Source organism: Seriola aureovittata, chromosome 5, assembly GCF_021018895.1.
Source record: "Seriola aureovittata isolate HTS-2021-v1 ecotype China chromosome 5, ASM2101889v1, whole genome shotgun sequence".
Classification (NCBI taxonomy): Eukaryota; Metazoa; Chordata; class Actinopteri; order Carangiformes; family Carangidae; genus Seriola; species Seriola aureovittata.
The window spans coordinates 28,725,418-28,750,730 of NC_079368.1; the positions used below are offsets into that span (position 1 = coordinate 28,725,418).

Genomic DNA, 25,313 nt, shown 5'->3' on the forward strand with positions numbered 1-25,313 from the left:
GTTTCAGTTTTACTTTCTCACAGTTTCACTAAAGCTCTCCTCTTTTGTCCCCTCTCTCTCTCTCTCTCTCTCTCTCTCTCTCTCTCTGTCCACATCTCTTCATGTTTTTCTCTTTCTTTAAGTCACTGTCTTTTTCTCTTGAGTATCAAACACTATGTTCATAAACATTAATAAAATCCTCATCCATAATAATAAAAGTTGCTGTTCTCTGAAGCTGAGCGGTGTGTGACCTGAGGGGGTGTTATGACACAGTTGGACCCTCAGACCAGATGTGTGGTTGTGTACCGGTGTAAAACGACGTTACACAAGATGGCAGTGTCACTGATCGATGAGGTGCAGCAGGTTGTTGTATCAGAGCTGTAACTCAAACCATCTGAGGATCTGATCCACCTCCAACTTACTCGTAGGGTGCGTTTTGCACACAAACATCCCTGTGTCAAACCACCATGTGTGTTCGAAAGGTTCGAAATGCGGAGGGTGATGACGAGTTAAGATATGTTGATGATGAAGATATACAGCGAGACCTGTCAGAAGCTTTTAACACTGTGGTCTGCCTGGTGTTAAACAAACAAAGAGCCGCGGGACGTCTCCTTACACGTCCACAGAGATGTGGGTGAAAGCTCAGACAAGGAAAAGGAAGTGAACTTTGAGTTCCATCCATCCATCCATCTTTTTTCCTCTGCTTATCGGAGGTCGGGTCGGCTAACCAGCGTATTCCAGACGTCCCTCTGTCCAGCTCCTCCTGAGCCCTTCCCAGGCCAGATGGGATATGTGATCCCTCCGGAGAGTCCTGGGTCTACCCCGGGGTCTTTGCTCGTTCCCGGAGAACCTACAATAAGGACGACACCCGGGAGGCTTTTGATGTGAAGGAGCAGCGACTCCTCTCAGAGCTCCTGCTGGTTCCAGGAACCTGGACCCTGAGTTAAGATTATAAAACCACTCTTCTCAAGGCCAAGAGTAAACCTCCACTGACGAGGATAGACTAGCTGCTGAATGTGCTGATGATGGTGACACCGGTTAAGGACGAAGTCTTCATGTCAGACGTGCATGAAACCACAGAAATCTAAACTCTGACTTCTGATTGAATAATGGATAATGTTTTATATGATTCCTCTCCACTGACCCCGAACTGATCCTCGCAGCTCTGCTCAGCTGAAGTGCGGTGTCACCGGTGATCGGCACCGGCGGCGGAGACGAGATGTGGCGCTCTGTGAGAGGCAGCTGACCTCGCAGCGTGAACAACAGCTGTGGCAACAGCTGACGCACAGGGAAAGGACCTGTGGCACACGGACGCTGCCGTCTCACCATAGAAAGTCTCCGCAGCACAAACATACCGAACATACCAGAGTCTGTCGCAGTCACTTCTCGCCGTGCACTTTGGTGCTTAATTGACTCTAATGAAAATCGATACAGCAGATTTTCTCCTTACCTTTTCTCGAACAGGCCACCACATGTGGAATATTGGAGGCCGTGTTCTTTTCTGGTCTAGACGTCATATTTTTTTATTTGCTCAGATGTATTTTTCTTTATTATATTTCGATACCCGCTGAAATTCCACGCCGCCGTGGAATGTGGGTGCAGACGACCACGGAGGACTGTCAATCAGCGCTTATTGTGTTGACACTATCGGTGCGGACGCCCAATACAAGAAGGGTTCAGGCCCTCAGACACGTGTGTGTGTGTGTGTGTGTTTCTGTTCTTATGAGGACCACATGTGATCCTAGAGGTCGGTTGATCCTGAGAACTGGTTTTCACAGCGGCTCTGTTCAGGTTCATGCTTGAATCGAGGGTCCAGATGAGGATTCAGTACGGATCAGATTTTAAGTGTACTGTAAAGGCCGCAGGTTACAGACGGGAGAAAGTCTTCACAAGTCTAGTAATTCAGTCCTGAATGTGTGTGGGCTTCGGCCCCTCAGCAGAGTGGTGCGGGAGAGACAGTGGTCGTAAAGGAGCTGAAAAGTGTTTCACACTTGTGCAATAAAAGGCTCGAGTTACCGTCCTGTCAGGGCCGAGAGGTGCAGCCAGCTGGGAGGTGCCGGTGGCCCAGCCAGCCAGGTTTCTGAGTCCAGACAAAAACACCTTTCTCTGGGCACGGGAGCTGGCGGCTTGGCCCCGGCTCAAAACATTCCCGGGTGGAGGGGAGGTTCATTCACGTTTTGGCCGGAGACTGTTTTGTCTAAGATACGCAGAACATGTTTATAGTCTTTGGGTAGTGTTCGGGGCAGGTGACGTGCGTGGACGCACAACCCCGTGTCCTCCTGAAGGGAGAGAGGAATGGGATACGTGGGTTTGGAATTGGATTAGTGTTGCTAGACTGGAGTGGGCCTTGAAGTATGTGCCAGTCAGGGTTTTTGTCAATGGTCGGCTTCTGCAAAGTCCACATCCACATCCAGTTCACATACATACAGCGTCCCTGAAGAGCAGCTCAACACGGGGCCACGGCATTTCATTTTATTTGTGAAACATTACAAAATGATTAAAAACAAACACACACTGAGAATATACAATAATCTCTGCTGCAATAAATAACAATATATTAACAAAAGAAACATTACACAGTCTGAACAAAGCACTTCAGGGACTGAAATCCTGCCAAAGCTGCCGGGTCAGTGAACCAGAGTTAACAGACAGAGGAGTCCACCTGTTGATCCAGAAACACATCGAGATGCTTCAGTCGGGTTACAGACCGACGTCTGGGCCGCCGCTCCAGCGTCTGATGCTCCACATGACACATTTGGCCCCTCAAGCTCGTATTAAAGACGGTAAAAATGTGCTTTACAGTCTTGTAATTCTCATAAGCGAATTCAGCCGCGTGGTTCCTTTCCCTGAGAGAGACGGGAAAGAGAAAGAGGAGGGGGGGGACAGACAGAGACAAGCAGACGAAGGGTCTCCCCTGAGGAACATTTCTAAAGACAATTTATATATTTTGGAGAGATAAACCATCTGCCTGTTTGTTCTTCTCATAAATTTTCCAGTCAGTTTTACTGGCTTGTCTCAGCCACCGTCTCCCTGTCCGTGCTGTGTGTGTTCTGCTCTCGGAGCACGCTGCCTGTCCTCGGCCTCAGACAGCTGTGTTCTTATCGGGTCTTTGAGGGCACCCGAGGCCCGACTCGCCTTCTGCTCTCGCCCCCTCACAGTTTTTAAGAACCACATCAGGGTTCTCGAGTCTCTTCACCTGCTGGCTGCGGCGGCCGGCGGATTCCTAAAGTCGCTGCTGACCTTAAATATTCTACCAGCCAAAAATGATGTTTTGGAGTAGAAAAGGAACGTCCACATGATGGTTGGTTTCCTGCTGAAGTAGATTAACTTACCAGCCACATACGAGTTTATCAGCGTTCGGCTGACAGTTGTTTGGTGATTTTCCCATTTCCCGCTCACAGCCAACCACTATCTGTGCCTGTTCTCCAGGATGAAGTCCTCCCGCTTCAGCAGACTGACCGTGGTGACTTTTTGGGGGTTCACTTCCAGCCGTTCATCTCTTTGAGCTTGCTGATGCTGGTGCCTTTGACGGGTGTGGAGGGTGGGGGGTTGTAAAGAGGCAGGGTGGGGGTGCTGCAGCCTCGAGTCCACGGCTTCTCGGTGGGGACTGTCCACACGGTCCGAGACTTCTTCTTTGGCTTGTCTGTCTTGGCTTTAGAGGAACCAGGGGACATGCTCTGGAGAGGGAACAACAGAGAACGGGGTCAGTTCTTTATTACAGGTTCAGCCTTAAATAACTTTTACTTTCCATCTCGTCTCCGCAGCCCGCCGCTCTAAATCTATCCAGCCGTCACATGTGACCTGCCCGCTCCCGCCTCACCGTCTTGTTCGGAGTGAATAAATCCGACTTACGCAGCAGCAGAGAGCGAAGCAGCTGAGCTTCGCCGCGTTCGTGTCCGTCCCTGCGTAGCGGTTCTTCTTCGGCAGCAGCAGGACGAAGGACACGGCCAGAGACAGGTGGTAGAAGCTGTGGACGTAGGCGTAGTCCCACTCCTGCAGCGGACAGAGCACACCACATCCTGTTTATGATCACCAGCTCATTTATTAATGATGATTAGAAACAACCGGGTAAAATAATGATGTTTGTTTGGATTCGTTTTTATTTTGATGAAAATCACCTCAAAGTAGAAACGCAGCATCAGAGCGAGAGCGCCGAAGCAGCAGCCCGGACCGACCTGCTGCGTGTACACCGCCTTCTCTGGATACACCGCCCTCAGCTGCTTCATCTTCTGCAGCTGCAACAGGAGAATCACAGTTCGTTAGCGTGATTGATTGATTGATTGATTGATTGATTGATTGATTGATTGATTGATTGATTGATTGATTTGATGGAAAGAGAGGGGTCAAAGGAAGATGAGCTGAAAACAGAAGGAAAAATACTGAAGAAGACGGAGGATAAAAAGGAGAAAGTAAAATTCTCGAAGGTGTAGATCATGAAGAAGAAGATGGATGAAGGAGATGGAGATATACTCTGTTTACCACATGACCATGACCCATCATGGCTGCCACTCACCCATTTGACGGTGATGATGAAGACAGCTGATCCGATGGGACCGGAGTAGATCCCGTAGCCCCAGCGATCCTGGTAGATCCTCACGGCGATGGTCAACACCCCGAACATGGTTATACTGGAGCGCTGCGGCTCATCGAAGTCGCCCAGAGCTGCGACGAGGAGAAACGTTCTGCGCGTGACTTTTCAGCAGCAGATTGAAAAACACGGAGTGGAACAGAGCGTGTGGAGTTAAAAGGCCTGGGTCAGCCGTCAGCTGTCGGCGCCTTCAGGCCTCCGCAGCACGTGATTTAAAGCCCGAAACCTCAGGGGCTTAGATGGGAGTGTGTGTGTGTGTGTGTGTGTGTGTGTGTGTGTGTGTGTTCATATGAGAGAATAACAGCGTACACATGTGAGCAGAACTCAAAGACACAACACATGTTATGAACAACTGTTGCAGGCGGAGCTGCTTCTTTTTTAACCTTGTGCAGTTGAATCCTAATTAATAACCTTTTTCTTTAACTCTAGTACTTCCTGCTTGAATTTATTTACACAAATAAAATACGTAATACACAAATATATTAAAGGAGTGAAGAGTGAAGACAGGTGGAAATCCTAAAGTCGGGCAGGTTCAGATCTTTGTGTCTTTCTCAGGCTCGCGTCATGATTACGGAAACTGAAACATGCAGAGACTTTAAACGTCCCGGTACCTGCTGCAACCACAACACACACATGGCTGTGTTGCTGCATGAAGAGCGTGTCGGACCGAACGCTCAGACTCACCGATGAGTGTGACCCACATGGACAGAGCCGTGCCGTAAACACTGAAGTACTCCAGGATGTCGTACCTCATGAAACACAGGATGGAGAGGCCCGGTCCATCACAGGCGTGGTAGATCTACAGGGACACACACAGGGTTAGGGTTAGTCTCTCTCACACACACACACACACACACACACACACACACACACACACACACACACACTCACAGTATCTGAGATGGTCTCAAGTTAAAACCTGAGAGAAAACAAACCGAGTGGTATTTAATAAAGCTCATCGTAGTTTATCAAAGCTGAAACTGGCAGTTAATTTTCTTAAGATAAATAGGAACTAAATATAACTTGTAAATTGGGTTTAATAGCAAATAATGTCCATGTTAAATTCAGTTGTAAGTTGATGAAATGTCTGGAATTGTTAAGCATCTAGCAATTTTTTATTTGATCTAAAATAATAATATATAAAACCAGCAGGTAGACATTTAGAAATACAGTGAATGAGTAATGCATTATCTGGAAAACTGAGGTTACGCAGCTCTTAGGAATGAGCTTATTTATAATTGGTATCATAAATATTTTAAACAGATCCTTTTAGATAAAATGCCACTGATTGGATCCTCAGCGTCCTACAACTTTCATGATACTAATATCGATTAAAGGCTTCGCTGGTGAGCAAATAGAAATCTCCAGTCAGCAGGATCTCACTGAAAGCTCCACAGTCACATGACGAGTCAGCGCTCTCACCGCACTGAAGAACATGGTGAAGAAGTAGACCATGGCCTCCATGTGGAAGCCCCTCTTGGCCGCCACGCTGGCCGCAGGCAGGAACACCACGCTGCTGACCGTAGGAAGCAGCATCTTGGCAATAAAGGCACCCATGGTGGAGGGACAGCAGCTCAGACGCAACTCCCAACAGAGACGTTGACGGCTTGATGAGGAAGTATCCCGCAGGCGTCGGTCTGAGTCAGTCGCAGCGATCTAACGAAGCACGAAAATGAGTGAAAATGAGACACAGGAGAGTGGATGTCCTCAGGTCCCTTAGTCCTCGTTGTGTGTGACCAGTGAGTGGATGCATATACTGCACACATACACACTCCCACACAGCATGGACACACCCAGCTGTCCAGTTTGGCCCTTTAAAGTTTAAATGTCCCCCCCCCCCCAAGGCTGGCAGCTCCACACAGGCCTGTATGTGCAGTGTCATCGCTGGGCAGCTGTTTGCATACCACTGTGACATGGGAGGGGGCTTCGGGCAGGGCAAGGGTTGGCATGCCTTATTGCATCATTACCTATCTATGGACTGTTTCCTGCCTGGTTTGAACAATAAGTGCTAAATTCTTCTGATCGGAGCATCAGTAGCAATAGACTTTGTGGGTCAACAAGAACGTTTAAAGCTCCATATTTTCTTCTTCTTCTGTGTTTTATTTGAAGTGTTGATCCATCAGAAGATATAAAAACCATCTCAGTGTAGTTTTACATCTCCTCTCTCAGGCTTCTCTCTGCAGCTCTAGTAACAACAGGTCAGTGAGCCAATCAGAAGAGAGGAGGCTCTGAGCCTCTCTTCTGATTGGCTGACTGTTTTCTGAGTGATCCAATAAAAATATAGAAGATTTCAGGTAAAAACACTCAGAGAAACCAAATCCTGCAAGGTTTGGATGGTGGATCCAGGTGGGCGGGGCTTGGTGACCGCTTTGTTGTGACATCACAAAGTTCCAGAAGTCCTGACGGCTGGTTTTAAGGCTCAGTTTCTGAATACAGGCTGTGTGCATTTCTCTGTGGACTGAGGCTTTGATACTTTCACAGTATTAATATAGAAGCTAGAGCTGATCTATAATCACACTACACATGGACACAGACCTTTACACTGGATGGAGCTTTAATTTATTTAATGCCAATGTTCAGTGTTAGCACAGGAAGTAATATCCACTTCATGTAGCTTGTAGTTCTGCATGCATTAAGAGAAATAGATGCTATGTACCAAGATGGCTGCCATTCAGTTCAGTGAATGTTGCTCCCCCAGTGTTTACACCCTGGCTGTGTGGCCCTCTGCACGTGGACATTAGTGTCTCCCCAACTTTTAAGATGATGTCAAGCACATAAAAATAACTTTGCAATGTTCTTGGAAAATTTTACAGATATTAAATCCTCGTGATTTTAAAACTGTAGAACATAAAGACCCTCTAGGTGTTGTGTATAATGGTGAAACTGGGAGCGAGGCTGACACAACCCATCTGTGTACGGCTCTATTAATACACCAGTGATGTGGCAGCGTGAAAAGTAAGAATGTGGAGGTCAGGGTTCACTCTGCGTCTCAACAATTAACCAACTAAAAGAAGCTAAAATACACTATAACCATACAGCAGCTGTCATTCTCTGGTGGACTAATTAATTAAAAGTGACTTGAAAGCGCTGAAGAGAATCATCCGTGGTCCATAAGTCGCACTGATCTGCAGCCGACCTCCGACGGTCTCATGGCGGACAGAGAGGGAAGAGATCTTCCAACCAGAATTGATTAACTATGTCATATAAATCATCTTTGCAGGCTGGTAAGAAATATTTTTTCAGAAGGACCAGGCACTTAAAAAATGTGGAGTTGTTGAGTCCAGCTTTCTACAGTTTGTAGTTTTTATTGTCAGTTCCTGTGGGGAGCAGATTTCATGGCCGGCTCTTGTCTGCGGCTGCTCTCTTTGTGAATTAGTCTTCCTAGAAATATTACATCTGGTGGCAGCTGTTGGCACCGAGTCTCATCCACTCCAACCAGTAAAACCATATGCTGCTCAATTAGCTTAAAACAAACAATGAGATTTTTTTTTTTTTTTTTAGATATTAACCCACGTCTCGAGTCTCACTCCAAGTCAACAGATGGAATCTGGTGGAGGACTTTAAAACAGCTGCTGTCATGGCTTTGGGTTTGTTGTGGCCGTGTGATGTGGCATCGAGCCCGACCTGCTGAGCTGCTCCCATTAAAGTGAAGACATTCACCCAGCGCTGGTTAGGGTGGTAAATACTTGTGGAAAATGCCCCTCTCTGCTGCTCTGCCTCTCAGGAGAAATTTTTTTAAATGTGTTTTTCTGGAGATTTCACTGCCGTCATGATTTAGATACCAACAAAAACTCACTGCTGCTCTCAGATCTCTGATTGTGCTGGGTACTGACCTCATAAAGGTCATTTCTATTATTCATAACATTATAAATGTAGTTCTGGCCTCATTCAGAAGTTCTTGTGCTCACTAGTTCACAAAGACGGCCCTCAGCCCCTACACTGTAATAAAGTCTCTCCACAGTCCAACAGCCTCAAATCAATCCGATCAAAAACAAATCCTCCCACATCCAACTCATCAAAGAGATCGCTGCATTATTGTTCATCTTTTCAACACCACCTGATTTGAAGGTGAAGGCGTAGGTTTGGTCTCAACACAGCGACCGCTCCGAAACAAAGAGGGACGCTTTAACTCTGTCAACTGAATGCTTTATTAAAGTAGAAGATTTTAATAAAAAACTGGACACAATAAATACTTGTTGACAGAAAAGAGAAAGAAAAACAATATCCCACATTGACATGTTTATATTCAGCAGACCTCCCAGTGCTGCAGTTTCCCTCTCCCCCGTGTTTCCACATTTGACCAGCTGCAGCAGTAAAATGCTGCTAATGGTGACGTTAGCTCGCTAGCAGGTTTTATTTAATTCAACTGCTGGATGAGGAAAAAGCTCCTGACGTCTCTTTTCTCGGTGGCGTGATATCTACAGCTGTTGGCTCGGACGACCGTAGATTATGTGTGCTGTGTAATTCAGGCGGGAGAGGAAAGTGAGTCATCTGAAATACTACATTTTCTATATCTGACACTGATGATTTGGTGGGTTAGGGTGTTTGGCAGTAAGAGTGGTATTTGTTCATGACGTGCCTCCAGATAGGCCCCGCCCTAACAGCCAATGAAATGCTAGCATGCCCTAAATCGGTTGTCTTGGAGACACAGCGTAGTTCACTAAAATATTGGTATAGGGACATGTCGCCACTGTCTGTATCCAAACCTACGCCCATGACCCCAGGACAGTCTGAATAGACCTGAGGCCCCAAACACGTGGGGGTGATGCAGCAGTTAGCAGTTAGCAGTTAGCAGTTAGCAGTTAGCTCAGCAGCTGTGGTTGAAGAGAGAGAGAGAGAGAGAGCAGGACACACTCTCCGTCTGCTGCAGAAAAACAAGTATTTCTTCAGTGATGATGATGATGACATGTTACGTGATTGGACAGAGATGTGGCCCGAGGTATCACCCAGGACCCAGCCCGGGAACATGGATGACAATACCTAAAGTTTTTAGTGTAATTTTAAAGAACTGACTCTTTGAAGTCGAGTTAAAACACTTGCCATTTGCCAAACAAGGCTGATTCCTGTTTGCCTCCTCTGGCTGAAGCCATATTTGACTGTGTGCTCTGCTGCTGTTCCCATGAGTCTGTGCATGAATGTCTCGAATGATCCCATGTTGGTGGTGAGGCAGCAGTTGCCCTCCTCTGCTCCTCCTCTCAGCTGTTCCACCTGCTGAGGGGCTTGAGGCAGTGACACAAAGGGTGCAGTATTGCTGAGGGGCTTCACCCCACGCCTCAGATTCTCAGAGCGCCTCAGTAACCCGAGCCGCCGGGGCCGAGGCTGGAAACAAATTCTCAGACCTGATGGTTCTGGAAAAGCTGCCGTGGCCTAACCACGCCCTCTGCCGGGAACTCCTCCGCAAATGTAAACCCTCCTGTTGTGTTCAGTGCGTGTCTGCAGTCTCTGTTTTCCCATCTGAAGAGTCTGATACGTGTCTCCGCAGACGGAGACGCTACAACCCGCTTTCTCTTTTGTAATGTGCACATGAAAGCCCTGAGCTCAGCGCCGTGAAATAACTGCCATTCTTGTAGCTGCGCTGTGGTTGCAGGTCACTCTCACTGACCTTTGCAGCACCCAGCAGGGGGTGGGGTGGGGGGGTGGGGGGGTGGGGGTTTGCCACTCTCTGTGAGAAGAATGTGCATGTGTCCCACCCACCTGTGGCTGAAAAGCAATTTGCTGCAGTGAGGTAAACTGATGCAGCAGAGCGAGTCTTCATTAGCACCACTGTTATTGGCAGGATGAGTCAGATGACCTCAGATGACCCCGCCCCCAGATCCCGCTCACCCTCCGAGACCTGGTGGTCGGGAGGTCAGAGAGGTCAGTGAACTCTGGAATGTACCATGTGAAAGTGGGATGGACGGGAGGAGCTCAAAGGGACGGATGTACTCTGACAACGGCTGCACGTGCACTGTAGACACACACACACACACACACACACACACACACACACACACACACGTCTGCTTTTACAGTCAGACTGTAGCGTGTGTGATGAGGTTTACACCACGCACGCTGGTGATGAACAGATCGGCTCTGATGTCATCTGAATCTGCATGTACGGATAAATCAGACCCGATCACACGTTATCGTTGTTTCCCAGAGCGATGACGCTGTAACATGTGACACTGAAGAACAAACCTTTATCAGCCACGACATGTTCACATATTTTTTTATGTAATTAATATATATATTATATTTTATTTCACCCATCCACTTTTAATCAGGAAGTTTATTTTTAATCACCCCGCCCAAACTGACCAACGCTGACACTGATCCAGCTACTCAGGAGCTCAGGGTCCCAGGTGAACTGGTCCCAGGTGAACTGGTCCCAGGTGAACTGGCTCTTACAGCAGGTTGTCTGATCTGGAAACCGAAAGTGTTTCTAGTTTTCTCAAACTTCTTCGCTGGAAGGGCGGAGCAAAGAGCTCACTTTACCAGAACACTTGTCCGCTGCAGCTTTCAGACTGAATGTCCTTGCTCGTCTGGATTCTTTAGCGAGGACCCTCGGTTGTCGTGGTCCAGGAGAGCTCGTGGCCCGTGGTGACTTTCACCTCGGGACCCCTCAGTCTAAACACGGCGGGTTAGTGTGGGAATGTGGAGCAGACTTCCTGGACGCATCTGAAAAAACACTGGGCTTCCTTTTGATTCAGTAATAAATAGTTGTGACCTCTGACCCCTGGACCTTTTTCACAAATAATTGGAGGGCAGCGCTTGTGTTTGAGCCGGCTGGTCACTCCAGTGTGAGTGGACGCTTCACTCGCTCGCTCATCAGATATTTTACTGTCATTCTTTGTTTTGACTTAAATTCCATTAAACCCCCCTATTTGCTCTTTTAATTATATAAAACATCTTAACAAGCAGGAAATGATATTTTTCCTGCAGTTCGCCTTACGCAGACGTTTGGCTCTTCTTCTCTTTCATCAAACTTTAATTAAAGGCTAAGCCCAGTTTCTCTCTGGACGCTGTCGTTTGAAGGACAGTTTCAAACACTCAAGACTAGAAAACGTCTGTCTGCAGCACTTTATTACACAGAGAAATAGTGTTTAAGACGGAGTTTGAATTCAACAGTTGCATCTACAGAACTATTTGTAGCGCGAAATGAAGCCAAATCACAACAGGCCTCATAGCAGGAAGTAATGGTGCCTGACGATATTACTCTGGAGGAAAACTGAGTATTATCTCTGGGTTTTGTTAAATATCACCTCAATTAAACAGTCTGACAGAACAAAGTCAAACTGTCAAGGATTTGCGGACGATAAAATTGTCCAGAATTTGTGACTGTGTGATGAATTGTGTCTGAAACGTCTGCATCCACATCCAGTCACATTCAGCGGTGATTCACCCTGGCTCCAGTTCACAGCGTCCTCCACTGTAAATGCTATTGAGGAGCAGGAAAACTTTCTGAGCTGTGCAGCAACTGATGCATTTCATCTTTCCAACAGACCAAAAACAAAAAAAAACAAAAAAAAAACAACAGTGGGGTTGTTTAGACTAAATTTAAGAAATAGTAAAACAGCCTGAGTGAACAGTGAGATTTTAGTCTCAGTCCAGATGTTTCGCCAAAATATCTATTATACGAAGGCCACATGAAGAAATACGGGCCTGACTCTCTGGCTGTGGCTATAAATCTGACATTAGGCAATTTCAGGAAGCGTTATCCTCCCTTTACCGTTTTCAAAATCCCCTTCGCTGCAGGAAACGACAACAGCCTCCGAGCTGCGACCTACACACTGAAAATGATGATGAAGATCTGGATCGTGCACTCACACAGTCGAAATACATCTTTGCTGTTTAATCTGCCGTTTTGCTGCCATGTTGATGACATGCTCAGCTCCACGTGTTCCTCCTCCTCCTCGCTGCATCCGGAGCGCAGCACCGCCCGAGGTTATTAGTTCGAAGAAATGCAAACAATCCAAAGCATTTTTTCCCCCTTTAGCAGAGTGAGGATTTGGTTTCTCTGAGTGTTTTACCTGAAATTTTTATTGGATCACTCAGAAAACAGTCAGCCAATCAGAAGAGAGGCTCAGAGTCTCCTCTCCTCTGATTGGCTCACCGACCTGTTGTTACTAGAGCTGCAGAGAGAAGCCTGAGAGAGGAGATGTGAAACTACACTGAGATGGTTTTTGGTTCTTAAAACTACAATCAACACTTCAAATAAAACACAGAAGAAGAAGAAAAATATGGAGCTTTAAAATTACATTTTTGACCGGTGAATATTAGAGCGATAACCCGCTCCGGTTTAGATGTGATGTAGAAATATGTTCCAACGTAGAATAAATACTCTCAGAAGCAACACAACTCTGAGCTTTGTGTCGTCTGTGTCACGTCAGTCGTTGCGTTGAGCACGGACCAGATTCAGGCAGGAGTAGCGGAGGTACTGATCCGAGGGAGGACACGTGATGAAAGTGCTGCTTCTCTGGAGAGTTGATGTGTGTGTGATGTGTGTGTGTGATGTGTGAAACTGCTGGTGTTTGTTGCCCTTCAGAGACAGAGAGAGAAAAACTAATCTCATTAAATCTACTGCCACAAACTCAGCTTCACCTCCAGGTTTTTTCTTCTATTTTTACGTATTAATTTCTCTATTTTTTCATCTAAGTGTTTTCAGGAAAAAAGTGTCTTTTGTTTCACACATTTCAGAGAGAGGCTAAAATGGCCAACTGTTATTTTCTTTCCTTTTTTTTTCTTCTTTCTGCGGTTTTGTTTATAACTCCTTTAATTGCTCTTTTGTCTGCGTGCGCCAACCCTAATGACTCCAGACTTTGTTAGGCATGCTGCACATGGGCACACACAAAAACACACCCATGGGAGTGTTGTAAGCCCCCGTGCAACACATTATTTTCTCCATACCTTTTTTTTTTTTTTTTTTTAATGTCGTTTGGCGGGTGGTGGGCTTTAATTGGTGTTGGTGTTGGTGGGCGGGGCCTATTCTCCTGGGTCTGGCAGCCCACCCTGGACTCTGTCTATCAGCTTATAAATCTGGCAATGGAGCAGAGCGGCGGCTAATGTAGCCAGCAGACACACAGAGTTAGAAGAAAGGGGAGAAATGGATGAGGAGGGAAGTTAGAGAAAGTGTTTGTCGCCCCCGGTGGTTGATACTCGTGTGGTTTGCAGTGACACTCCAGGACCTGGATTGTCAAACGCACCGATAACCACCGGTATTCTAACTTCAACATGTTAAAAATTCAGAATTATCGATTAAAAACGAAATACACAGATGTGTCTGTTATTGAGCAGAACGAAACGAGAGATCAAGAGAGAGAAGAGACGAGAGCGTCACGGAGAGAACAAGTGCAAAGCTGCAGAGAGACAGCTGTAGAAACAGAGAGGAGTGAAGAAAGGAGTGTGACCGAAAGAGGAGAGCAAGAAACATACGGAGAGGAAGAGAGGGAGGGGTGAGAAATAACAGCAGAAGAAGAGAGAGAGAGAGAGAGAAAAACATAAGAGAGGGAGAGGAGAAATCGTAATAAAGCAGGAGGGGGAGGGGGGACAGACAGATGAGGAAAAAGAGGGGAAGACGACATGGTGGGCAGACACGGTGGTCCTCAGACGTCTGCTCGTCCTCCTCTCATCATTTAATCTTCTCTCCTCGTCTCATTCCTCCGTCTGAATCGCTGTCCTCCCATCTGTTTCTGGCTTCCTCTGTGTTTCCCAGTCCCAGTTCACCATCACTTAAAGGAATAGTTCACCAGAGGATCAGCGAGCAAAACTTTCATCTGCCTCACGTGTCATTCAACGCAACGCTGAAGTCTCTATTTACACACAACACGCGTTAGTTAAAGCAGCTCCACGTCCACGTGTTTCACATTTAAACCACTTCAATTTGACTTTCTAATCATCTTGTGAACTTTTGTTGGATCAGTAACCAGCTCTGAGCTCTGACTGTTTCTCCGTCATCATAAAACAAGCTTTTAGATTCTGCCTCACAAGTCATTATACTGTATGTGCTGTTGACAACATGGCGGCGGGAATGAGTGCTCCGGAGAGTTAAGCATCATATAATGTAACCGCAGGGAAATGTAACTGCTGACACAAAATAATGAGATGCAGGGAGGAATGACTCAGCACTCCCTGCAGAAGGTTTACAATTAGAGTGCTTTGACTTCCTCTCCTGCAGCCTGACGGGTTAATCAGTGGGCGTTTGTAATGAGCTTACGTTAGCTTGTCATAAGCCGGTTTCCATGGCAACACGGAAGCAATGTTTTAGAAAAGACGACAAAACACAATTACGAATGGTCTGTTTCCATCGAGTGATGTTACGTGAATAAAGCCGGGTTTTTACTACTTTACAATATCATTCTAATCAAAGGAGCTATTTGTAAGTTTTGCTGTTGCTACATGGCCAGTGTTAGCATCAACTGTTAGCATTAGCTGTTTACTTACCAGGCTTGGCAAGAGTTTATAAGAGGTTATAATACGTCCTCTGAGCAGCGATGCTACAATGACTTGCTATCCGAACGTGACGAGACAGTCCGACAGGGCCGGGGCTAGCTGGTTAGCATGCTAACTCCAGTACAAGAAAAGAAAAAGAGAAAGAAATAGAAGCAAAACAAAAGGGTTGCTTTCCACAGCTGGAGACAGCTGTTGGTGAGTAAAAGAATAAAGTTTCATGCTGAACTCGCAACGTAGCTAGTAGCAAGTTAACAGCCCTTATGCTAACATTAGCTATGTAGCTATGTAAACTTGCGAAGACCTCCTTTTTAACGTGACGATGGATTTCCAGCAGCCTGAACTCCCCGGGGCACAACTTGAATGAATGGTCTGAAAAACGGCTTCATATGAGTGTATTAATTTTTTTGCGACATTTGATAGTTTTTTGAAAATTTGCATGTTTCCATCACTCGTTTTTAAGTTAGCTATTTCAGATTGCGCATTGAGGAGGTTAATTGAAAGGCACCTATAGATAAATCACGCCTGGCTCACGAATGTAGGCTGCTAAGTTACAAGAAATAGCAACAACCTTAGCGACTAGCTGGTGAGCAGCTAAAGAGCCAGATATCGGTCTCAGAAACTGGTGGAGAACAAACACAGAGCTAAAACTAATATTAGATTTACATTAATCTGGTGGACACACGGGTGACTTCAACAGATAAATAAACCATGCATCTAAAGGAGCTATTCGCAAGTTTTGCAATTGCTACATAGCTAACGTTAGCATAACAGCTGTTTACGTACCAGTCTAGAAAAAACATTGTGAGTTCATTATCAAACTTAATTTCTTTATTCACCAACAGCTGCCTCCAGCTGTTTTCCCGTACGGAAGTTAGCATGCTAACCTAGCTAGCTGCGGCCTAGCTGGACTGTCTCGTCATGTTCGGACCACTGTAGCGTCCTGCAGTAGCGCTCCTCAGAGGACGTATATAACCTCGTCTTGTAAACACAACAATGGCTGAAGCTCTTGCCGTTAATGCTAACACTAACACTAACACTACATAGCAATAGCAAGACTTACAGATAGCTCATTTAAGCGCTAACAACTTAATGAGAGGATGACATGTACTCTCAGCTTGTTCTTTTGCTGCCATGTTGTTTGAAAACATTTTTAGGAATTGCAAAAATCATCATGTAATTTTTAATGTCTTTGTGAATTTGCCCCATTTTCTCCTGTTGACTTCCGCTGTGATCTCACCGGGGCATCTGCGTCCACATTGTCTGCACGTGTCCGTTTGACTAGAGGTGCGGGATCGGAGGGGAGCTGGCAGCGTTTTCTCATGGTGAGTTATATCTGCCCATAGATCTAAATGATGTGATTATGTTTTATCTCCAGCTGCTTTAGAGGCAACTTGTTTAAGATCTGTTACTGGACTCTTCTTCTTCTTCTTCTTCTTCTTTTTTTTGATATTGCCACCTTCTTCCATCATCAGTTCATCAGCTGAAGGACAACAACACAGTTTTGCTCCTGGTTCTTTCCTCAAACAAATGAGGAAATATTTCATGATCATTTTCAGAATCACAAACACTATGATCAACACTTCATCTCTGACTGTCACAAACAAAAAACAAACCGGAATCAGTTTCTCTTTGGGCGAAAATGATCGGCTTACAAAGTAAAAACCATATCAGCGCGACCTGAGAGAAATGAATGAGAAAGTTTCTTCCGGAAACCGATGTTCCAGCTCCGTACGGAGGCAGAGGACCCAGGGGAGGAGAGCACTGTGGGAAATAGGGAGTTCCCCTCTGTCTCCGATCCGTCCGTCTGTCTCTCAGAGTGGTGCTCTGTGAGGACAGATGGAGGCAGACAGGAGGAAGGTGCATGTGGATATCATATAAACATGTCAAACTCGTGTCTGATGTCCACGAGAGCTGCAGTCGACTGGAGATGCTAATAAACCAGTCTGATCTGGAGAAGAGAAAAAAAGCAGTCGGAGCGCAGGCGGCCAGGGTTACTCCTGCTTTTTGTTTTTTTCTAACTCCTCTGATCCTCCCACCTTCTCTGTCTGCTGCCACTCTGCTGCTCCTGCTGGCTGGGGAGGAGGAGGAGGAGGAGGAGGAGAAGGAGGAGGAGGAGGAGGAAGAGGGATGCAGGGAGAGTACACCTTACCTCCCTCCCTTCCTCTCTTTCTTCCTCCCTCTCTCTGTCTCTCCCTCTTCACTCCACAGCGACAGCAGCACCACTCACCAACACACCACAACACACCACTGCTGTCACTGGCACGCTAACACACACATACACATTCACACACACACACACACTCACACACACACACACTCACACACACACACACACACACTGAGTGGCATCCTCAACACAGACCGAGACGCCCTTGGACTGCTGCAGGCGAGGTGAGTGGGTAAATATTTGAAACCTCCTCTGAGTGTGTGTGTGTGTGTGTGTGTGTGTGTGTGTGTGTGTGTGTGTGTGTGTGTGTGTGTGCATGCTGTGTTTGAAAGAGTTTGTGTAAGTTTGTTAAGCTTGTGTGCTTCACTGTGTGTGTACATGTTCATGTGTGTGTGTGTGTGTGTCCGTGTTGGCTGGTTGCATGTCTGCATGTGCTGGTGTGGTTTGCATCTGCTCTCTGTGTGTGTGTGTGTGTGTGTGTGTGTGTGTGTGTGTATGTGTATTTACGAGGCACACCAGAGCCAATGAGACTTGTGTTTTGCACCAGACCAAAACAAATCCACAAAATAATGCTGACTCTCTTTCAGGAGTGTGTGTTTTTGTGCAAGTTGTGTGTGTGTGTGTGTGTGTGTGTGTGTGTGTGTGTGTGTGTGCCTGGAGAGGCCAGAGTCTGTCTGGAAACTTGTCAGCTGTTGTGAGATGTGTGTGTGTGTGTGTGTGTGTGTGTGTGTGTGTGTGTAAACTGGTGAGGTAGAGGCTAACATTCGTGCCAGTGCTACTTGTCAAACTGTGGATTCTGGTTTTTGTGGCTCTGAGCTGCTGCAGAGATTTACAGGATAAAACCTCCACGTCCACTCTCGACTTTCACTTTCAGAACCTTCTCTGCCGACTCTCTGCAGTGTGAGAAAGAATCTTCTACATAACTACTCTGCTAACACCAAGCGGAGGTTGTGTCAGTGTCAAAGTCAGGAGCCGCTTCAGATGATGAGTGACTCAGGTGTCAAATATCAGGGGTCACTCTTCCTCCATCTGATGATGTCAGAAGATTTTATGAGTCAGGTGCTGATTTAATTATTTGCAGGTCAAAAAAGTGTCAGGATGTTAAAACTTAAGCTTAAATTTGTCTGAAAAGTGAAAGTTTGTCGGATGTTTCGGTCGCGTACAACTAACGTTTCAACTGCATTTAAACTGAAGTGGCTGCAAACTTTACAGAAACACCTTCTGATGCTGAGACTCCTCCACAGCTGAGAGTATAGCTGTAGCTGGGAGTGTCACAGGTAGATCTGTGCAGCCGTGTCAGATTGTCTGATGGGAAAGCAGATCAAACGTTAACCTTGCATCCTAAAGGCAGACCCAGAGTGAAACTAGTCAACGCTTCTCCTGCACAAAGTGTCAGAGCGACTCCAACAGATTGAAATGATGAGGAGCTTTCACGCTGCAGAGAGTCAGAACGTCCATAGAAACCTGTCGAAGCGCAGTGTAACCCACAGTTATATACCATGTTCCAGCTGTTGTTTTGCCTAAACGCTGCTAAACGCACTGGTTGTGCTTTTTCATGTAGCGCGATAGAGAAGCACTGTTTCCTCTTTGGATTGCTTGTTGCTTAAAGTCTGTTCAGCCATGTTGATGTCACTGCTCATAATAACTACAAGCTCTTTTCATATTTGCAGTTTGTAAACATTAAAGTACGTGCATTTGTTCTGGAGCAGCAGCGTCGTGTACTTTACCATTGTGCTATTAAACCGCACAGACTCAGACAAACCATTAACAGACTCACTCGCCTTCGTAAAAAGCTGCTCCAGAGTTAATTCATTTATTTTCTTTTTCATTGTGAGTGAATGTAACACAGATGAACTGAGCGCCGTTGCGTTCCTGGGAAAGCCAGCCACGAAGAGCGAGTCAATAAATAGGTCAGAGTTCAAGTGTGAGCAATCTAACCCAGCCTCCGTTTGCCCCGGGGGCAACTAAACTCCACTGACCCCTCCTCAACTTCTCAGACTGCCTCGCTTACTCATCCTCAGTCGTTCCCTCTCTCTCTTTCCATCTCTCAGCCATCATCCACTCTCCCTATGTCTCTGTCTGTCTGCCCATCTGTCTCTCTGTCTGTTGGCGCTCTGTTTTACACTTTGCATGTGTGCTTGAGAAGAGACTTCTTCTTCTTCTTCTTCTTCTTCTTCTCCGTCTGTCCACAGACATCCACAGACACACTGGGGTTCGTTTAATCACTAGTATGTCACCAACTTATTAATGTCACAAACATTTAAGAATAAAAAGTATGAGAATTTAAAGTATGCAGTGGTTATCGTGACTGTGGTTTGCTGGGTTTAAAGTGATGAACAGTCGGTACATTACCTGCAGTAGATCCTGAGCAGCGTCCGCCCGGGAGCACCGGTACACCAGCAGAGCCATGTGCTGCTGTGGGCGGGGCCACCAGGAAACAAAAACATGTTTTAGACACTTTTAAAAAAAAACCAAAACCAAAACAATCTTATATCCGTTTAAATGTAGTTTCATTTAGAATATTTTAAGCAGCTTAACTTCCCGTGGAAACAGCCGCTGAACTATTCCTACGCACACGCACTGCTACAGAGCCACTGCATCACGCCGTTTCCTGCCTGCGGCGTGATACAGGCCGCTCGTCAAAACAACCCGAGCTCTCCCTTTAAATCTGGCCGGGATCATTCCTCACTGTGAGCTGTGGAAACTGCCAGTTGACGCTGTGAAGGTGTTGGTCATCGCATACAGAATGCTAACTAACTGTGCTAACTATGCTAACACTCGTATGACCTGCGCGCTGCTTGGTGTGTATCACCAAACACAGGTTTCCCAGGGTTGTCCCAGTGGACAGACCAGCACCTTCCACAGAAGCTTGTAGCTGCAGGTAAAATATGTCACAACACACCATTATAGATTATTATTATGATGAATGCAGCATGAACCATATGAACACGCTGGTTTACAGACCCCAGCAAAAATCCCACTCGTCAAAATAACTGAAATGTTATATAATCTTTTTTTTTTTCTTTGCATATCTTTCAGCCCAAGCTTGCAGGCATCTGTGTGTGTGTGTGTGTGTGTGTGTGTGTGTGTGTTTTACAAATGCGGTCTGTTTACAGTTGCATTTACTGCATCATAGATGAATGTCTACAGATCAATATTCTAATACTCAGCTGTCATGGCAACGTGTTATTAATTTTTCTCAGTGGGTCACAATATGTCGGTTGATCAGCGCTGAATAAGTCGCGCTGTCGACGTGCACAGGAGCAATATTCAAAATCAACAGCTTCATATTGATCAGCAGGTGGTTGTGTGTGTCTGTAGAGCTGCAACTAATGTTTGTTTAAATTCATTTTTATTATCAATGAATCTGTTGATAGCTTTAAAAATAAATAAATGGTTTTCACATTTCTTGTCCAGTCCAAAATAAGAGATTCACTTTCCAGGTGTGTCAAATAGAAGCGAGCAACAAAATCCAGGAGATGAATTAAACAATTAATCCATAATCAAAGTTTTTGATTAATTTTCTGTCTGCTACTGGAAAACTGACTCATCATTTAGGCGCAAACGTATTGTAAAGCTGCGCAGCATTTTCATCTAAATGATGATATAAGTAGAGCTGATACTCATATCACAGGTGTCTGGCTGCTCTCCAGTGTTAGATAATAAGGAGCCAGTATTGGCCCGGCGTATCGGTCTGACCGCTCCGCTCCAGCACAGTCTTGCCGGGGACAGACTACTGCTGTCTGTCTGCGGAGGCTGCCAGCGCTACAAAAACAAGACAGCGAGGCGAGGGGCCCCAGGGGGTCGTCAGGGCGGGGACGGCACAGAGGTGAGGGAGGGGGGAGAGACGGGGAGGACGAGGGGGACTGTGTTTACTTTTGTCCTGAGGGCCTGCCCTGCCCTGCCCGGCTGGCTGGCTGGGAAGCGACAGCAGAGAGGAGGAGGAAGGAGGAGGAAGACCCTGTCTGGATGAGCAAGAGGCAACGGGCCGAGTTAGATTGTGTGTGTGTGTGTGGGAGAGAGAGAGAGAGAGAGAGAGAGAGCATGGAAAGATGCAGAAAATTTTGGGTGTGTTTCTCTATGTGTGCATGATCGTGGGTGTTTGTGTGCTCTGATACTGCGAGGACCAGACTGTGCTCGGTGAGGACACTGTGGCAAAGAGGATGTTTCAACGGTTTAACGACACTCTGTCAAATCAGGACACTGTGAGGCAAAGCGAGGACATTGTGGTGAAGAGAGGAGGTTTCAGCGTAGTGAAGACTTCTCTGGCAAAGTGGGGACATTACAGCAAAGTGATGACTCGGTGCCAAAGTGAGGGCATTACGCCAAAATAAAAGAGTTTCAGTGAGGAGAGGGCACTTAGGCAAATTGAGAATACTGTGGCAAAGTGAGGACTGTAAATAAAGATGGACGTCGCGTCGGTGACATCGCCCACAGTTTTCTGAAGCTCAGAGTTAGCTGCTACGCCGTCGCCATCTTGGCAGTGCCTGACTCCGCCCCCTAACTCCCAGCTAATCCAAAAATGGGCAAAGAGGAGGGGCCTGTGTGGAGCTGAGACTTTGGTTAATGCCGATTTGTGGAAAGCATACGCTCACCCACCTGTCACTCAAAGAGGCCACGCCCCCCCAATCCTCCATAACTTTAGTCCTTAATAAAATGTAAACAGGTGAGTTATATAAACAGGTGAGTTATATAAACAGGTGTCATGAAGGAGGAAATTAGATTAGAGACCAAAACAGTTTTTGTACCAGGCTGTAAACATGTTTATTTCTGCTGTAAAGTTGGATTTTAACATGGGAGTCTATGGGGACTGACTCATTGTTGGAGCCGGACTCTAGTGGTCGTTAGAGGAACTGCAGTTGTTGCTAATTCAGTGTTGATGCTTCATGTTTCCGCCTCGGAGGTTGATGCTGAGTGAGGACACCGTTCAAAAAAAAATTATGACGTATGTGTCAAAATAAAAGCATTTTGACAAAGTGGGGACATTGTGTCAAAATAAGGGTGTTTCAGCCAAACGAGGACGGTCGATTAAAGTAGAGACACTGTGGTGAGTCGATGTGGCAAAATAAGGCGGGTGGACCAGAGGGACATCGTAGCAAGGTGGACATGGCGGCGGAAGACTGGGTGTCAAAGTGATGCATTCTGGGTTGTCCACACCGTCGAGGGGCCATTTGAGGACAGCAGCTTAGTTTTAGGTTGAAGTTTGGACTCAGGTTTAGATTATGCTTCAGGTGTCTGTGATGAGGGTCGTGTGATAGCGAAAGTTTTATATTGACAGTCCTTTCAAGTACAGTCGTATAAATGTGAGTGTGTGTGTGTGTGTGTGTGTGTGTGTGTGTGTGTGTGTGTGTGTTAGCGGCAGAGAGAGAGTCTGCGCGAACAACACTCACAGTGAGAGACAGTGTATGGCTGTGTGTGTGTGTGTGTGTGTGTGTGTGTGTGTGTGTGTGTGTGTTGTGTGTGTGTGTGTGTGTACATTCACGCGAGGGCGTTCGCATACCTGTACGTGCACATGGCTCGTGCGCGGTGGCCTACGTGTGTGTGTTTGTGTGCACTCGAGTCACGCCACTGGCTGAGTGTATACACATGTGTAGCTGTGTCTGACTGAGTGTCCGTCTCCTCTGTGTGTGTGTGTGTGTGTGTGTGTGTGTGTTTGGCAGCTGGCTGGGCTCCAGCTGTGTCTGGTTGGATAATGAAGTCCAGGTGCTGCTGCGCCTGCTTTAAGACACCTGTCACCAATATTTAGTGCCAGAGAAAGCCAGACTGCAAACAGGGCGAGACGAGCTGTTTGCTTATTTTAACAAGGCTGCCTAACTGGACCTGAGGACACGGGATGTACTATGAGCCCTTTCCTAGAAGCTCTGTCTGTGTGTGTGTGTGTGTGTGTGTGTGTGTGTGTGTGTGTGTGTGTGTGTGTGTGTGTGTGGAAGTATGTGTGCAGCACGAAGCCTCCTGATATCATTCAACCCCCCTCAAATCTGCTGATTCAGACACTGCAACCAAGAGAGTTTCCCTGAAGTTTTATCTCTCTGCATTTACAGTGTGCACGTATATATTTGTGCATGTGCTTGTGTCTGTTTAAAGCCACATTCCTGATGCAGAGAGGGACTGAGGCTCATCACGACATGGGTCGCCTGCTGTTTGAATCCTTCTTTAAAGCTCAAAGTGTCAGAAGACGTGTATGAGAATGTTTTTCCACTAGTTTTATACTTTACTCCAGTGAAAAACAAAAACAGACAACGAGAGGCCCGGACAGCTGCTGCTACTCATCTGCTGATCACTTCAGTTCATAGATAGAATAATAGATAGTTCAAACCTGATGTTCAACCCTGTATTCATAAATGTGAGATAGTTTTGTACGATAAAAGTCATCGTGAGCGATATTTTGGTGAAAATACGAGAACATTTGGAACAAACCGATCAGATAAATTGACAAAAGAAATTGGATTATGCTGCAGGAGGGGTTCGAAGAAAAAAAGACATTTCGAGGGATGTTTTTTGTTCTTTTTGTTTTGTTTTTTGGAGTTGTGGCGTCGCTGTGAATCCAAAGCGCCACAAAGGAGCGAGATAGAGGTTTTTTCAGAGCCGCTTCTCTGCAGACGGCCCTCTCTAAATCAAAGGCTTCATTGAGTCATTAAGCTCCTATATACAACTGCAGAGGTTTTCAGTACCCTCCTTTTCCTGTGTGTCTGTGCCTGTTCACGTCAGCCGCCACAGACAGACATCTACATTTCCTTATAGTCTGCTGCCTTCATATAGCCCAGCCAGACAAAGGCCTACCTGTGTTAAGTCCTAGGAAACTTACCTTGGTCCTTCCAGCACACTGAGGCTTGTTTAACTTTTACATGGGCCCCTCTGCTGTCCAACTCCCGTCTCCCAACACCTGTGGCCTCTCAACAGCCTGTCTGTGTCACCCTCCACCTGCCAGCGCCAACACGGGCTGCCAGCACATTCAAATACCTGCCGCCGGCACGCTGGTTTTGGCGTGAGTGTGCATTGTCTGAGAAAATGCCCTTCGCCTGCCGTGCCGTTGTTTAGCTCTGACGTGCTTGGAGCCCTGACAGCGCACACTGGCTTCCATCTGAAGCAGAGTTCACCTGATGCTGTAATCCAGAACATCTTTCAGCTACCAGCTTCGTACGCACTCACAACATACAACTCTAATGCAGTTAAGGCAATAATGTGAGACAGGTGAGAGCTTTATAAACACCCTGACTCTGTTTATGTAGGATGCTGTAAGACAGAGGAAGAATCCCTGCAGGGAGACACAGTGTGGAGGGCTGTGGAGAAACAGCTTGAGGAATCAGGAACAATCAAAAGAACAAAAGTAAAACGAATTAGAGCTTCAGAGGTGTTGCTAGGTGCATATTTGAACTTTGGACAGAGCCAGGTTAGCTGTTTTCCAGCTGTTTCCAGTCTTCATGCGAAGCTGGGTTAATCTTGAGCTGTGTCCCGTATCCCTGTATTCTTCAGGCGTCCTCCTTTTCCAACGGGTGGATCCTTCGTGACCCAAAACATCCAAAGGTTCATTGATTCCTGCTAATGAAAATAATATGTCAGCAAACAGCACTGACAGAGAGACTGAGGATTACACTTTCAAATTAAAGTATTGGGTTGACGGTACAACTGTTAAAACCAAGGTGTACATGTAACGCAACGGGAACACACCTGTCAGCTCTATCTCTCTACGCAGAGTTTACAGGCGACATGAATGTTAGATTTCTTTCTATTATAAATTAATTTTTGATTTATTTTTGACAGAAAACGTCACAAAAATCCATCAATCACCACAAACAGCTGCTAAAATGGTTAAAAAATATATATAATTTATATTTTTTTAGGTATCTATCAGTCAGTGTTATGTAATGGTGTAATGTTGCTGATATGATGTCAGTATGACATCATCAGGTCTTTGATCTGTCTATTTTTGGTGGGAACTGCGTCACGTGTGAAAAATAGGCGAGACGCCGAATCGCTAACTCACGCGACGCAGTGTACGTCCTCCAACACATTAACATGGGCGCCGTAATTAACCCCAAGATGTTCTGCACGTGCCACGCCTCCCGGCTCCCGGCCTAAGGGTTGGGCGCAGAATTCTCCGTAGACCAGACCGTCTCATTCCTGTTCGGCCTTGGTGAAACGGCGTCCTCT

The 25,313-nt window shown here is 46.3% G+C and overlaps 2 protein-coding genes across 4 annotated transcripts in view; one reads left to right on the forward strand and one right to left on the reverse strand.

Moving 5' to 3' along the window:
* Positions 1-2,445: 2,445 nt before the first annotated feature.
* Positions 2,446-6,392, reverse strand: mymk (myomaker, myoblast fusion factor). 2 transcript variants are annotated; one of them, XM_056376529.1, is made up of 6 exons: positions 5,990-6,392; positions 5,252-5,366; positions 4,493-4,641; positions 4,098-4,214; positions 3,832-3,972; positions 2,446-3,626 (listed from the first exon to the last, which is right to left on the reverse strand). In XM_056376529.1, the coding sequence occupies exons 1-6, from the start codon at positions 6,122-6,124 to the stop codon at positions 3,459-3,461; spliced, it is 825 nt and encodes a 274-aa protein (XP_056232504.1). In that variant the 5' UTR covers positions 6,125-6,392; the 3' UTR covers positions 2,446-3,458. The 2 variants fall into 2 exon arrangements, with proteins under 2 accessions (XP_056232504.1, XP_056232503.1); XM_056376528.1 differs by having other exon boundaries at positions 2,446-3,656.
* Positions 6,393-16,768: 10,376 nt separating this feature from the next.
* adamtsl2 (ADAMTS-like 2) overlaps positions 16,769-25,313 on the forward strand; it is a 31,403-nt gene continuing 22,858 nt past the window's right edge. Inside the window, exon 1 of one of the 2 annotated variants that reach the window (XM_056376505.1) lies at positions 16,769-17,386. In XM_056376505.1, the coding sequence (XP_056232480.1) occupies positions 16,857-17,386 (530 nt within the window). In that variant the 5' untranslated portion in view covers positions 16,769-16,856. Of the gene's footprint in view, positions 17,387-20,862; positions 20,992-25,313 lie in introns of those variants that run through there. The other variant, XM_056376506.1, reaches the window with a different exon arrangement.